Source organism: Hyposmocoma kahamanoa, unplaced genomic scaffold (genome assembly GCF_003589595.1).
Source record: "Hyposmocoma kahamanoa isolate Upper Pololo Valley unplaced genomic scaffold, ASM358959v1 202, whole genome shotgun sequence".
Lineage (NCBI taxonomy): Eukaryota > Metazoa > Arthropoda > Insecta > Lepidoptera > Cosmopterigidae > Hyposmocoma > Hyposmocoma kahamanoa.
This window is the reverse complement of record NW_020653726.1, coordinates 5,982,174-5,997,836: the sequence shown is the minus strand read 5'-3', so window position 1 is coordinate 5,997,836 and position 15,663 is coordinate 5,982,174. Positions and strand designations below refer to the sequence as shown.

The 15,663-nt window shown below is 33.6% G+C and overlaps 1 protein-coding gene across 2 annotated transcripts in view; it reads left to right on the top strand.

The window, feature by feature from the left end:
- Positions 1-4,981, top strand: part of LOC113226942 (pancreatic lipase-related protein 2-like) — a 31,225-nt gene extending 26,244 nt beyond the window's left edge. Inside the window, exons 4-8 of one of the 2 annotated variants that reach the window (XR_003310159.1) lie at positions 200-380; positions 890-1,081; positions 2,257-2,425; positions 3,972-4,137; positions 4,684-4,981. Coding sequence is in view for 1 of the 2 variants with exons in the window: in XM_026459758.1 (XP_026315543.1) it covers positions 200-380; positions 890-1,081; positions 2,257-2,425; positions 3,972-4,080 (651 nt within the window). In the remaining variant the exon portion in view is untranslated. Of the gene's footprint in view, positions 1-199; positions 381-889; positions 1,082-2,256; positions 2,426-3,971; positions 4,421-4,683 lie in introns of those variants that run through there. The other variant, XM_026459758.1, reaches the window with a different exon arrangement.
- The last annotated feature ends 10,682 nt before the right edge of the window (positions 4,982-15,663 follow it).

Below are 15,663 nucleotides of genomic sequence, written 5' to 3'. Positions count from 1 at the left end.
TATTATTAATTACCTACTTTCAAGCCTGTTGAAAGTATGCATAAATGTTCATAGACTGTTTTATTATAGTTTACTGAGACATTTGAGCTACAATTCACTTAAGCGAAGTTCCTAAACACTGTAAATATAATTTTTAAGTTTCTTGAATGTCACAATGTTTGACCACCATGATGTTCATTAAACTGTATATATATTTCAGATAGAATGGGCGCCGCGGTTCGCGGGTCTGTGCATCGCTCAACTGGTGGAATACCTTCAATACCACCCCGTGAAGCCGGTACCTCCAGAGAAGCTTCACACCATCGGGTACAGTGTCGGCGCCCATATCCTAGGATTGGTCGCTAACAATTTGCAACAGGGCAAACTTGGCAGGATTACAGGTATATTGTCAAATTACAATAATACATGTGGACTTTTTAATCCACGTAGTACTGAATGTCCTGCACCAACTTACCTATTATATACTTATTTTATAGTCATGTTTTAAGACTCAAATGGCCTTGAATCAATCATTTTGGATAAAATATATAATAAAATTGAAGATACGCACTGGTTAGTATATTGTGTGAAAACACGATTCCTAAAAATTTTCACGATAGAAATGGAATACAACCTTACCTCGATAGGTACTTTACATATACCAATGTTTTTTTTTCATATTAACAGAACTAAATAGACCACGCATAATAAACGATAAAAAAAAATTTCAAATGGCTTGAATTTCGTTTGTAAAAAAATTGATTCTGAAATAAAGCCAGTGTCCCTGTCGCTCGACCCGCACAATAAAACCAATTCAGTACTTGAAAAATTTGAATTCCAGCTGAGGTAGTTGGACTCTTGAGAACTTTAATTGCATACGACAATAATTATTATTGTCAAATCTTTCTAGGTCTGGATCCCACGATATTATTCTACATGGGCAACAATCGCTCCCGTGATTTGGACTACACAGATGCACTGTTTGTGGATGTTTTGCATACCGGTGCTGGAATTCTAGGACAATGGGGACCCAATGGCCACGCTGACTTTTACGTTAATGGCGGTTCTAGCCAACCTGGATGTGCCCACGACACCATTTTCCGTAAGATTTTTTTTCTATAACTTGCTCGGAAATACTTGCATTCTTTTCAAAATAAAGAACACAAAGTTTACCTGTCATACTAAACTTACCAATCTATCTTTTTACTGAACTATACCTATAGTTAGTATACGAACTAATTTGTCACCCTTAGAGGTGGTATATTTTCGTCAAATTTAAATGGGGCCAATCTATCTCAATATTGGTCTCATCTTTCCGACAAAAAAGAAACATCAAAATCGGTTCACGCCGGAGTTATAGCGTAACATACATACAATACAAAAAAATACAGTCAAATTGAGAACCTCCTCCTTTTTTTAATGACGGTTAAAAAACTAATATAGTCAGCTGTCCACTAGCGTGTCTAATACATCTCCTTCATTCCCTAGTCTTTCATCATTTCTTCACTGGCCCTCGACTTTGCAATTGTTACTCGTCGAGCAATCCCTGACCTCTGACTTCCCATCCTCTGTAACCATAAATAATTTTTCGTTGGATTTTTTTTAATAATATTCATTCATAATTTTATTAGCAGTAGAGCTCCTTGTGAAAGAGCTCGTCCAGGGAAGTACTGCCACCTTACCTATTTCTGCCGCCAAGCAGTAATGGTCACATTACTGTGTTCCGGTTGTGAAGGGTAAGGGTGCTGGTGAAATTACAGGCACATGAGACTTGTCAACTTATGTCTCAGGGTGACGGGCGCAGTGGCAGTGCCCCCAAGATCTTTGTAATTTAAAGCTCTTGGTGGCACTGCAACTGTTATGGGCAGGCGTGTAGCTTACCATCAGGCACACGACTTGTTCGTCCCGTTACTTAATGTCATAAAAAAAAATAAAAAAAAAAAATTCACAAAATATGAAGAAAAGTTTTGTGTTGCTTTCGCCCTCTACACGTAGTTTTATGAACTATTTGAGAATTAAAAATGTAACAAGTACTGCGTAAAACTTTTTACTTAAAACACAGATGGCGCAAGTTCGTGTACGAAATGTCAGTGCTCCCAACATGAAGAAACTAATAGTCATTCATTCAGTCATTCAATATGTGTGTTCCGCGCGCCGTTATCGAGCGCGCGAATTCAATTAGTTTTCATTGCCGCCGTTAGATGTCCTTAGTAGTATCAAAAATGCTAGTATAAGAATATTTTTCATTGATAATATTTTTTGTTTTATTTTGTCTAGAAACCCTATCCTGCGACCACACTAAGGTGACGCCATACTTTATCGAGTCTATAAACAGCCGCGCCGGATTTTGGGCGGGCCCGTGTCCAAATCTTTTCTCCTACCTAATTGGATGGTGTGAACCAAAAGACACAGAATACGTACTGATGGGAGAACATGTTTCGCATAAGTAAGTGATACCTTTTTTAGGTTTTACATTTTAATTTTCTGGGCCTTAATGATTATAATTTTTCAAAATAAATAACACCGTCTGGACAGCACACCTAACTATCCCCCTAAATAATATTATATCTAAAAATCGGATTCGAAATTATCAAGAATTTATTAATTAATATATTCTTTGATAAATATCCAATACATATACGATAATTATCCGTGCTGATTCATAGCTTTGTTTCTTAAATTTTTATCTAATAACGACCAGTGACAAAAAATAAACACGAAAAAAAGTCAATATAAAAAAAAACTAACTGTGACTCTTTTTGAGATTGACATTTGACTCTGTCGCGTTACTTTCTCAAACTCGTATCTTATAGCACAAAATTCATCATCAACCTATTTATATGTCCCACTGCTGGGCACGGGTCTCCTTTCAGACGAGGGTTTAGGCCATAGTCCGCCACGCTGGCACAATTCGGGTTGGAGATTTCACACGTTTTTTCGAGGGTTGTGAACCTTCTTCAACGTGCAGGTTTCATCACGATGTTTTCCTTCACCGTGATAGAACCTGCATGTCACAGATAATAATACAACATAACGAAGACTCGCGAATTCCTCAAGTGCATTAGGCCAGGAGGCGACCCAGACCCTAAACTCTTTCTTTTCAGTTAACTAGTGCGCAGCAATGGGTTGATGGTAATGATAGATTATACAATTTATAGGAGTGTAGGAATTACGTCATCCAATATCCACGTTACTGTACCTATGAATTGGATGGATGTACGTACACGTAGTTTCGTAAGTATTGTAGACAGTCCATCTTATCATCAACATCAACTCATCATCATCAAAATATGTATACACTGCTAGGCACGGGTCTCCTCTAGGCGAGGGTTTTAGGTCATAGTCCGCCACGCTGGCACAATGCGGGTTGGAGATTTCACACGTTTTTTCGAGGGTTGTGAACCTTCTTCAACGTGCAGGTTTCATCACGATGTTTTCCTTCACCGTAAAGCTCATAATAAATTTCAAATTAAATTTCGCGCATAAATTCCGAAAAACTCAGAGGTGCGAGCCCGGATTCGAACCTACGACCTTCTGCTTGAGAGGCAGTAGGTCAAACCATTAGGCTACCAAAGCTACAAAGCACAAAGCACAAGCACAAAGTTACTGAAATGTAAAAAATGGACTGTATATACAAATTCTGCGGCCTGATTTCACATCACATTTCCTTCGTATTCACACACTGACTTTTACCTATTCTTAAAGTAATGCATCCAAATTAACACCCTTGATAAGAAATTTAAAATAAATAGAAAGTTTTGCCATCTCCTGAATAATCACTCTTTATAAGATACGAGTACGAGAAAGTAAGGCGTCGATTTGTTGTTCCATTGGCGGAACCATCGATGGTATCGATGAAGCTATAATAACATTATAAAGAAGAAGAGAATTAATTTTATAAATATCAAGATCGATAATTATCACTTCGAATCGTTCGATTCGAAAATGCTTTTCGACTCTGTTCCCATGATTTGTAAGATTGTTTCTTTCAGTGCACGTGGTGTATACTACGTAACGACAAACGCGAAGCCGCCGTACGCAAGAGGATTCCCTGGTAAATCACGACGTCTACGTCGATCGGTCGCACCAGGACACAGTTGATGTTCAATTAAACTATAACTAGATAAAGGACAATTTAGTTTTAGTATTTATTAATGCTCTATTAAATCAGACAAAAAGTATCGATATGTAAGTTGGGGTAAAAAAATGTACTCAAAAATCTGTTGTTTGCCACTGCTTAGTGTTTTACGATAGTTAAGTATATAAGTAAGTTTTTAGCTTTACTTAACAACAATTTTTTAAATTAATTAATTAACAACACACACTTCTCAGCAAAAATTACTTCGAGTAAAGGAAAATCAAAAGTATTATGTATTTTGTCTATTAACTAAAATAATGGATAACTCACATAATTAACTTGAATTTTTGCTCGACATGTTTCGAACCAATTCGTGGTCCTTAATCATGAGATTCCGCAGCGGTGACTCAACGGAAACTGCGCGCCAAAGCCCTTGCAGCCATTTTGAACAAAATGAAGCAAACAAGGATAGTTTCTCGCCGACACATGTCGAGCAAAAATTCGACTTAAATAGATATAGAGTTATCCGTTATTTTACTTGATATGTCTGAGTCTCACGGTGGTTTTCTATTTGTCTATTGTAACAACTGGTCCATTGGTACATATTTCGATATCGATGCTTTTTGTCAAATTGTCATCTTCTAAGAGCGTCCGCTGCATGAAATGGAACCCGCGTGCAGTTTGTTTCACAGTATACTGGTTGGGTTAAAAAAAAATCAAGGCAATGTCCAGTTCAAGTTGACGACTCTCGGAGATATATCTAAGATCATCACTGTGACAGCCATAATTTAATTTAGTTTAAATGTACAGTGAACAACATCTTTGGCTTTACTCTTTAAAACTTAATATGTTGTTGACTATACGTTAAGGTATGTGAATGTGTTACCTATTTCAATTTACTCATAAAAGATGCTTTAAGATTTTTGTGTCCATAATTATATGTCGAGTTTTTATGTTTTATTTTTTCCCTCCTTCCTACCAATTCTTATATTAGGTAGATATCCCAGAGATACAAAATAAGAACGAAGAGAGAATGCCACGTTAATTGTCACGCTATCTTGTACAATTAGCCTTTACTAAGTACTATAACCTTTAATAAACCTTACTTTTATATAAATTCCTGATCCTTTCGTCTTAACGCGTTTACGCAATCCCAATCGGAGACTATACAAATCTAGAAAACTCGGACTTACTTCGGATGTCGCTTGTGCACTAGGTCCGAGAAAATACGAATAACGCTTGTACACCTGGAAATAAAATGATCCTTGTGACATTCCGGGCCGTCATTTCTCGGATTCGGAACTGGGGGTCGATTCAGAACCTCAGAACGCTGTCTCAGTTGTCGACTGATTCGTTTTGATATCGTACGATTTCTTTTCATTTTTATTAACAATAACCGATTCGAACGTCAAACTATCGTATTCGAAACTTAACCGAAATGACGTTCACACCCATACGATTACTCGAACTTCTCGACCGGCAAAGGCTACAAACTTTATTTAAAACACAGTTATGGAATGAAATTTACCGAACGTCATAATGTTTACAAAGCAAGAATGTAATATGGAAATCTCTTATTGTTTAGATAAAGTCTGGATTTTGTTAAATTTTAATAATTTATTGTGATGCAAGACTAATGCATTCCTGTATTTTAGCCCTTTAGTCTTAAAAATGTATTTAAAAGGATTTCCATTTTTCTTATAATCTATTTCACCGGCTAACTACGGTAAACGCTGTTGGATAACGATACCGTATCCGAATCCGAATCGAACGTTTAACTCGAATGTTCTGAATAGCTCGGAAAGCGCCCTTCGATTCGAGAACGATATCTAATCGAACGATCTGGTTAAATCGTCAAAGAGTTCGGAATATATAGTGTGCAAACGCTCTTAGGCTATTCAAAATACTAAAAAAATTAAAAACAAAGAATTATTTTCAAAAACAAAACACTGCACGCAACGATCAATTTGCCTGCCATTACAATTTTCAACACAAACAATTACGTTATTTATTAGTATGTATATCAAAAAGTAATAATACTCATCTTACTCTCTTTACTATCCCAGATAATCCACTGTATTCGCTTGTTCTTGTGTATTGCAAGTTACCCTGCCATTTAAAATTCCGTAATTGAAACCATGAGGAACAACGTTTTTACGTCCAACTGAAGTAGACAGTTGGTCAATGGACAGTTGTTCTATGCCAAATAACTCGGCGATGAGCAGCATATCTCGTCGAGCTAAATAATGCGGAGCTTCGCGAATAGAAGTCAGGAATTGCGTTTGTTCAAAATACGCATGTTAAATACTTGATCGTGTTATATTTGCTAAAGCAGCAGGCAGAAGATAGATAGATAGAAATAAAATTTAGATAGGTACTTTTATTATATATATAGGTATTTTTATAGGTTTTCAAAGTTAAGTACATGTTGATTAATTTGTATACAAATATTCTATTGTTCCAATAATATAATTTGACCTGAAAACATGTTCATAAATGCAAGCAAACTGACTTTCTCCACTTTCTTTCGCCACTCTCGCGTAGCTCGCTCAGTTGGTGCTGATTTTTCATATAACCTAACCTACTTACTGAATGGAGGCCGCAACCAAGCAACCAAGATTTATTAGGAGATAAATATCACAAGATATACTAATTATAAATGTCATCAATCGTTAAAAGAAAAGACCAATAATAAAAACAATTACTTTAGAAAAAAGGTCTACATATCGGCAATGAAGTAACCCTCAAATATCCCCAGGTATTCATGCAAAAATCGCAAATAGTAATATTTTTATTACTTCAGCTTTTTGTTACTTTTATGATACCAAGTAACAAGACGAACATGTCGTGCACCTGGTGGCAAGCGACACGCCTGTCCATGACAGTTGCAGTGCCACTCAAAACTTTAAATCACAAAGATGTGTGGGCACTGCCACTGCGTCTGTCATCATGAAACAAGTTGACAAGTCCTATGTGCCTGTAACTTCACCAGCACCTTTTACCTTCAAAACCGGAACGCCGAAATGCTCACATTACTGCTTGGTGGCAGAATAAGGTAAAGCGGCAGTATTTCCCTGGACGAACTCCTTCACAAGGAGCTCTACGGCTACTAAATAGACAAAATTCTCGAGAGTAGAGACTCTCTTTTTCCGACTCGCTGCTTTTCAATAAATGAGATGATGAGAATAGAAACTTTCTACCATAAGCGCATATTTAACTGCGTAGCTTTAGAAAAAGGTCAGAAATAAGGAAATCCTTAAATATCCCCATGCAAAAATCGCAGATAGTAATGTCCATAACAATAAAAGTCAAAAGGAAATTTTCAAACATATATTTAGGGAAGAAAATGTTACCATTTCAAAGATACATTATTTGTTTATATAACAGCAATGACATAGTTCAAACACTAACACCAAGAAACAATAGTATAACAGCTTCGTTTATATCTGAAATCGTAAGAAATCGACACATCTAGTCTAAAATACCTAATTTATTAAACATCGAATAATTAATAACAACGTCTGTAGAACAGTAGTAACAAGAATACGTATGATGTTTGGGAAGTACTTAAAATACTGTTTTGTTTATATTCAAAGGCAATTTCATTTTCCAATCAAAGTTCATTTAAAATTCTACGCTATTGCTTTAAAACGTAAATATGGAAAATCCGATGAAAAAATCATTCCAACCTAATAGAAAATATATTAGCTATACAGCTAAAGATCTTACATAATTAGTACAAATACCAATAAGTAAGTAAAAAAAAAATAATTGAACTCTATATGTTCAAATTGAATGTTTTGAATAAACCATATGCATGTACAGTCGATGCCCTAAGATGCCTGGCCTCGTAATCGAATATTTCGTTTTGAATAGATCAGTGTGAAGAAAAGTATTAAAAAACTTAACATTTAACCTAAGCCGAGCCGTAAAATTCATTTTGGTATGACTTCCTTATTAATGATTAACGTTTTAAGAATCTTTTTAAGCCAACTTGGTCTTTAATTTTATACATTACATAACATAAATTTCTATCAAAAAGCTGGAATAGCTTTACACTTTTCGGTTGAATGCATAAGAAAGCTCCCAGAACCAAAAGGTCGTCTTAGGGTCAGGTAACTTAGAGCATCGACTGTACGTAATACCGAAACTATTTAATGTCTAATATCAAAAATTTAATTTTTTTATGAATTTTCTTTATCTACATGCCAAAAACACCACAATGATCAAATTACGACTGGATAATGTTCTTAATATATTTCCTTGACTAAACTACGACTTCAATTACACTTTTTTTATATTTAAAGGTTATATAGTTAACAATGTATATAATCAGCGTGATTTTAAATATAAATTTACATAAAATGAAATTGATACCGTAACAAAAAAAATTAACGCTGGTATTTTAAATTATACGTTTTCGTTGTTATTTTAAATTGACAAAGACCATAAATTAAAACCCACATTGTTCAAAACTAAATGAACGGAACCGACGAAAGTCCCGATTTTATTTTCGATTTGATATACGGAAATGCACCTTAGGTGTATTAGTGAGAAATGCACTTTCATCAAACGTACCTACGGGATATCCGATTCGATATAACGTATACGTTTTGGAGGTAACCCTTCTTGCAAATACATTTCCATAGCGTATCTCAACGGGAAATGCATTTATGCCAGTGCCAGCGGTAATTTATTGCTATAATTTAAAATAAATTTCAAACCAAATATGGATACTTCTTCAGTTTGGAAATTCGTAAATGACCAACAACGAAATTCAAAATGTCATAGGTAAGTTTCTGTAAGTTTTTTCTTATACATAATTTAATTCTTAGCCTAAAACCGTATTCATATTAAAGAATTCATTAATCAAATTCTAAGTGGATATATAATCTAATTCATAATATATAGAACTGTACATTACCAACAGGCTTTACCTAATATCCTACAAACGAACAAGAGTTGACGAAGTACTTAATTATTACCACACATTTCTCTTTCATATTTTCTTATGTCTTACATATATAATTTTTAATAATGTTTTCACTAATATAACATTTATTCATAATACCACAAAATTGGAATTAAGTACGTAGATAAATACTTTAAGGCCTTATATTAAACGGATTACATAAATTGTTTAATACGTAATAACCCTAATATATCTTATATGGAGTGTTAAAAAAGTGCGTCTGAAAATCATGGGTAGACATGGTACTAACAACTTTCCATAAGGAACTCGGACAATTCAATTTTTGACGTACCATACTAATTTTCCACTTGGCTGTTTCCTTTGTAAGAGACGGAAAAAAGGAGGCCCTCAGGATTCGATACACATTAGTTAAGAAAATTATGCGAGTAGTCTCTCCGTGTAACATAAATTAAACCTACTTTTTTAACGGCCTATATATCTTATTAAAATCGTACATATACTAAATACTAAACTAAGTAGCTATGGACTTCATTAGTAGGCCAGAGCGAAACCACAAAATGTTTGCACAAAATATGAAATTAAAATATAAATTTTAAATGTTATACATTTAAATGGTATATATGTACAAGGGTGTTGTTTTGTTAAAAGACAACAAGTGACGTAATGATACTCATTTAAAGTTAGCTATTGTACAGACTATTATTATTAGGAAAAAAAAAATATTAGCCATTTAGAACACCTTAGGCATTTAGATATTTTCATAGGGCAATTAAAATTTTAAATATGATCGCAACATGTAAATCACACGATCGCGTATTCTGCCCGCCTTAACATAACTAACGTAATCGACATTATTAGCGAAATAGAGTTATTAACATAGGTCTCTGGAACCGGCGAAACGATATCTACAACCTCATATAAACGGTTTTTTTTATTTTATTTCATTTGAGTTTTATTGTTAAGCAAAGAGAGAGCTTCTTGTGAAAGAGAGATTCAGGAAAGTACTGCCGCCTCACCTATTTCGGCCAATAAGCAATAATGTGAGCATTACTGCGTTCCAGCTTTGAAGGGTAAGGGGGCTAAAGGCATATAAGACTTGCCAACTTATATGTCTCAGGGTGACAGGCCGGCCCCTCAGGTAGGGTCCCTCAGACCTTTGCGATTTAACAGGCTTTAACGGAGACCTGTGTGTCGCTTAAGGGCGCGTTCCCATTATGTCGGAATGTTTAATTTATCATTGGACGACTGTCGTATCTAGCCTGTTCCCATATCGGGACTATCTGTCGTGACTGTGTCGTGGAAGTTTATTTTATCGTTGAACGACTGTTGTGTCTATCTGTTCTCATTAGATCGTGACGACTATTTATCGATTCAGGGCAGCCACCTTGTGGTTTGCACTACAGAATCCTTTCAAGCTACGATTATCTGTCGTCACATTTTTATCGTGACGTTTTATTGACTGTCGTTCTAGCTCTTTCCATTGTCACGACAGTCTGTCGTCGTAAAGTCAAAACAGTCGTGAACGACAGTTAATCGAGTTGTTCGATATGTGAATAACTTCATTTAAATATACAAACCACGACACTTTAAACTGCACGACAGTCTGTCACGATATACTGGGAACGCACCCTAATACCACACGCACGACTTGTCCGTCCTATCACTTGATATCATAAAAAAAGCGCAAAGACATTTTTCAAAGGAAAAAATACTTCAGGCGCCAGGTATCCCGAAAGTTGCCAAAATGCAAATGCGTCAGGTATGACATGGACGGCATTATAATATTGTTTGTCCCTGGAGGTCTATTAAGTTAAAATAAAACGTTAGGCCCGGCATTAATTGGTACCTGTAGATAATTGCAGGTGTCGTGTCGCAAATCTAAAAACGCACTTCAAAGTATTAAACGTCACGTGAAACCAATTACAATAATACAATGAATACATATATAAGCGACACAAATTATGTACAGCCGTCAACCTGGACTTCGAAAGCAAATCACTAACATGATTCTAATCAGTAATTGACAAATCAGTGCTTTCTTGCAAGTAACTTAACTTACTTCTATTTACATTGTACTTCTACTTCAAGTTTCAATGCAGGTATTGTTCTTGAAAGTAATTGAGTCCTACACTTATTTACTTCATTAATTTTAAAAAGCTACATACTGTTAAATTTCATTAATTTATTGTGAAATAAATCAAAAATATGATTATTGAGTTTCATTCGAGAACTTATTCAAAGAACACATGTTCCGATTCCATTAAAACCTGCTCTACACTAAAGATTACTATCAAATATTTTTTTGCAATGAGTATTTTCATATCAAGCTCATAATCAAGTACATTTGAAAACAATAAGTACTCTGTTTAATAATTCTATTAATATTGTTATTAGAAATTATCATGTATGATTTTTTTTTTTGTAATGGCCCGTACCTTAATACTATTTTATTATTATTGATACTAATGATAAAGAAATATTTTAAAATCTTAAACCTACGTTTTAAACTAAAACTTGACCTTTACATAAAACTAAATTGTTATATATTGCTTACAAGGCGTATTTACTTAGTTAATTTATAAAATTATTGGAAACATTTATACACTAACGCATTAGTTCTACATAAGCATATAACGAAAACTAATCTGTTTATTAAGGAGCTGTGAAATCTGCTGTGAGTAGGACTAAAACCAGTTTGGAACTTAGAACATACATACATCCTATAATAGATCGTGTATATTATATACAAATATCTACCCCTTAAAAAAGAAATTACTAGAATGTCTACGAAAATTTTCAAAATATTATTGTCGCTTCCCAAAAATTTCCATAAAAATATTGTCTACACAAGCAAATTATTATCACACACAGACTGTGAATTTCTTAAATTAGTAAGATGTAGTAAAATTTTAAAATATATAGTTATTTCATATCACTTATTTTGTATTATACGGAACAGAAAGGGATACGCAGTCATAATCATCAAGCTTTAAATATCAGTACAAATTAAATATGTATATATAATATAACACACCACAGTGTGTATATTTGCTTATATTCTATGAGCAGAGAAGTCCCTCCGCCAAAGTCGTTACTTATCTACTACAAACTACAGTCGCTTTAAAAAAGCTTTATTGTCAACACAGCCTTATAGAGTGAGGTCACCCCATTTGCTTAACCTAAGTTATTGTCTTACACACTATGTATTTAATTTATTATTATCCTTAAATGACACATTAAAAAAAACACAATAAGTTTACCCAAAAGATTTAACTAAAATTTTACTTCAAATATTCGCTTAAATGTTTGTAAAAAGACTAATAGGAAATAATAGTAATTGTTTTAAATATCTAAGCTGTGGTCCAATTACAATATGAACCGAAATTAATTTTATATCTCATTATCACGATAGTAGCGAGCTGTATTATAATTGTATTGATTATTCATAATGTCGTTTATTATAGATATATTTTATGTAACCATTTAATGATAATATGATTAAGATACAATATAATTTAAGAGTATACACTATTTATAGGTTTATTCGCACAAAACCCTCTCCAAACGGTGCACATCAACTAGTGCTTGGGGGATCCCTACCCTTTCCGCCATAATTTGGACATAGTGAAAATTATCATTTTACACAACTATCTATGTACATAATACCGCGGAATCAGAATCTACACAATACCGTAATATTTTAGAAATATCTTAATGCTTGCCCTAAATGCACTTTCCCCGGCCAATTCTATTAGACACATAATCAAATAAATAAATTGGCATTTAGTATTATCCCTTCTAGCTTATTTCACGTGTTAAGACGGAAGTTAAATACTGTGACTTGCTGTAAATAGATTTCAGAATTCAACAGAAATATTAAGTTTAAATCGATATGTTTTCCTTACTTTTAAAATAATTCTTCCCTAAGCAATGGATTTTGTATTTGAGCCCAATACAGACATTAATATGTTTTTAGGGATCTTAAAAATATGGACCCATTTATAAAACAGGATAACATTTAATCTATCTACTGATATTTCCCTCAAATTATCCCTATTACACAGAAACTGAGCTTTTTGACTAACAATTAGAAAATTTGAAAAATAGAACTAACAATTATAGGTGAACCGTAAGTTCATGAGAATAAATAGTACCTTCACTTATAAAAGAAATAAAGAATTTTTTTTTCACGAAACATCTGATCCACTATCGTCTGGCCTTTCACAGGTATGTAAGAAACACTACACACACAATTAATGTTTTTATTTTATTAAAAATATTTTACAGCACAGAATTGACGGCGTAGAGACTCATTTAAAACAACATATTTGAATTATTCTACAATTATTTACTATAATTCTAATGAGCTGTATTGAAATTGTGTCACAAATTATTAAACTTTACAAATGACTGTAATTTACTTTGAGAGTCTTTAACTGAAATATTGTTATGGTTCTTTAAAAACAATGCAACTGTCAGTTAGAAACGAAAGTTAGTCGAGATATAAATGAAACACAAACATTTTCGTGATGATAATTCTCACCCATGTCCAATGAACTTCTACATAAATCTACAGTTAACGTCTAATACTAATTCAGATAATATAATTATCTATTGGATAAATTGTAAATTCAGGGATCGCAATTAACGTTTAATTTGTATTCATTTTAGACGTTAGTTTTCTTTTTCCTTTCTTTTCGTTTTTAACTGTAAATGATTATTATGGTAAGGCGTTACAGCGCCAGCAAATTATTTTCTGGGTAATGTTATACCCGCACCATCGAGTATATAACCAGAAATAGAGACGAAATGTCATTTAATTTGTTTGAAAACTATTGCCAAATCTTTACTGTGACAACTGCGCTCCGATTGGCCAGCCTGAATTCGAAACAATTGACGGGTGTCGACAATTGTTTCACTTCAAATCGACCAGTTTAACTTGAGCTTTGCTATCGTAAATTGTTAGAGGTATTATCGTTATTACAATAAATACAGAATATTTTTGGAATATACGGAGACGCTAACACATAGGTCAGTCAAACAAACAAAAAAAGTTCAGCGCAAACGAGAGTTGATATTTAAAAGTGACCTAAGGCCCATTTGCCTGATGACTTGCCAGGGATTGATGGCCATTATTTCGTCTCTATTTCTAGTTATGTACTCGATGACCTACACAAAGGGTAACTCAGATGCCAGAAGCTGAGTTCAGCTAAAAGTCCGACGCAGTCATGACTAGGTAGATAATAAATACTGAACACAAACTTGCATTTTGATTTTACTTTCTTTCTTTACAAGTCTCTAATAGAAGCTGAAATTAAAGTTGAAGATTCCTTAGTCACACAGCAGACTAAGATTAATTTTATGTTACACGTTTTCGAATAATTTTACTCCTAACATCATATTTTTCGAAGAAAGAACTTGTATTATTTTAGATCCGTGATTCTCACATTCGTGTGATAATTTTAATATAATGCTGCAGGTCGAGACGTAAGTACGCTGTTTCGATTTCCATTACAATTTAAGTTATGAAAATTAAAGGCTACAAAATTATTAATCTATATACCTTACGATCGGGTCTAAGAGTTGTAAATACAGCTATATGTTTGAGTAAAGTGCACATTTAACAAGTGTCAATTTTGGTCTCTAGAACCTTATTCAAGATGTTATTGTCATGCAATCAATTCCCTCTAATATATGAATAAATTATAAAAATTAAAATTTTATACTAAATATTCATAAAATAGTGAGCAAATTATTGTCTAATTTAATGGTATTGTCATACGATTAACGTTCTTAAAGCTGGTTACAAAGAGTACACTTCATGTTTTATGTAAACAATTAAATGAAAATCGTACTAAGCACGTATCTACAGAAATAAACAAAAAGTGCATGTGCTCGTAAAAATAGCATTCTATACAGAAAAGTGTTTTTTACACGACGTTACGTCTTCTAGCTACGCTATGTATGAACCTACGTACCATAGATACGGCTATATATTAATTTACGTTATTACATTTACAAGTTCGATGTAACTATACTAAATATATTTAAGTGCATTTTGTGCGTTGATTTGTGTAACTACGAGGTGCGGAAGCAGAACATTTAAAATAGTTACCATTTATGTTTAACGTTGCAATGAGTTCAGAAATAAGACAAATATATTCTTAAACGTAACCGTGATTTACAAATTAATATTATTTACAAAAAAATCCAATTTGTTCTTATTACGAATTCGTATCATTGGTATAATAAAGTTACGCGTGATCACAAGTCAAGAAAGCTTTTGTCATATCGTCGTCTTAGTTTCTCAAACTCGTATCTAAAGCACAACGTTACTGAAATGTAAAAAATGGATTGTATGTACAAATTTTGCAGGCTGATTTCATATCACTTCTTAATATTCACACACTGGCTTTTACCTGTTCTTAAAGTAGGTAATGCATCCAAATTAACACCCTTGATAAGAAGTTTAAAATAAATACAAATTTTTGCCATCACCTGAATAGTCACTCTTTATAAGATACGAGTTTGAGAAAGTAAGGCATCGATATGCAAGTCATAAAGGTGATACGAACTACATGAAACACATTATATATATGTGAAAATTTATAACTCTTGATACGTAATTTCGTTCGTAGTTTCTTTACACATCTCTTGAAAGTTGTAATTTTGC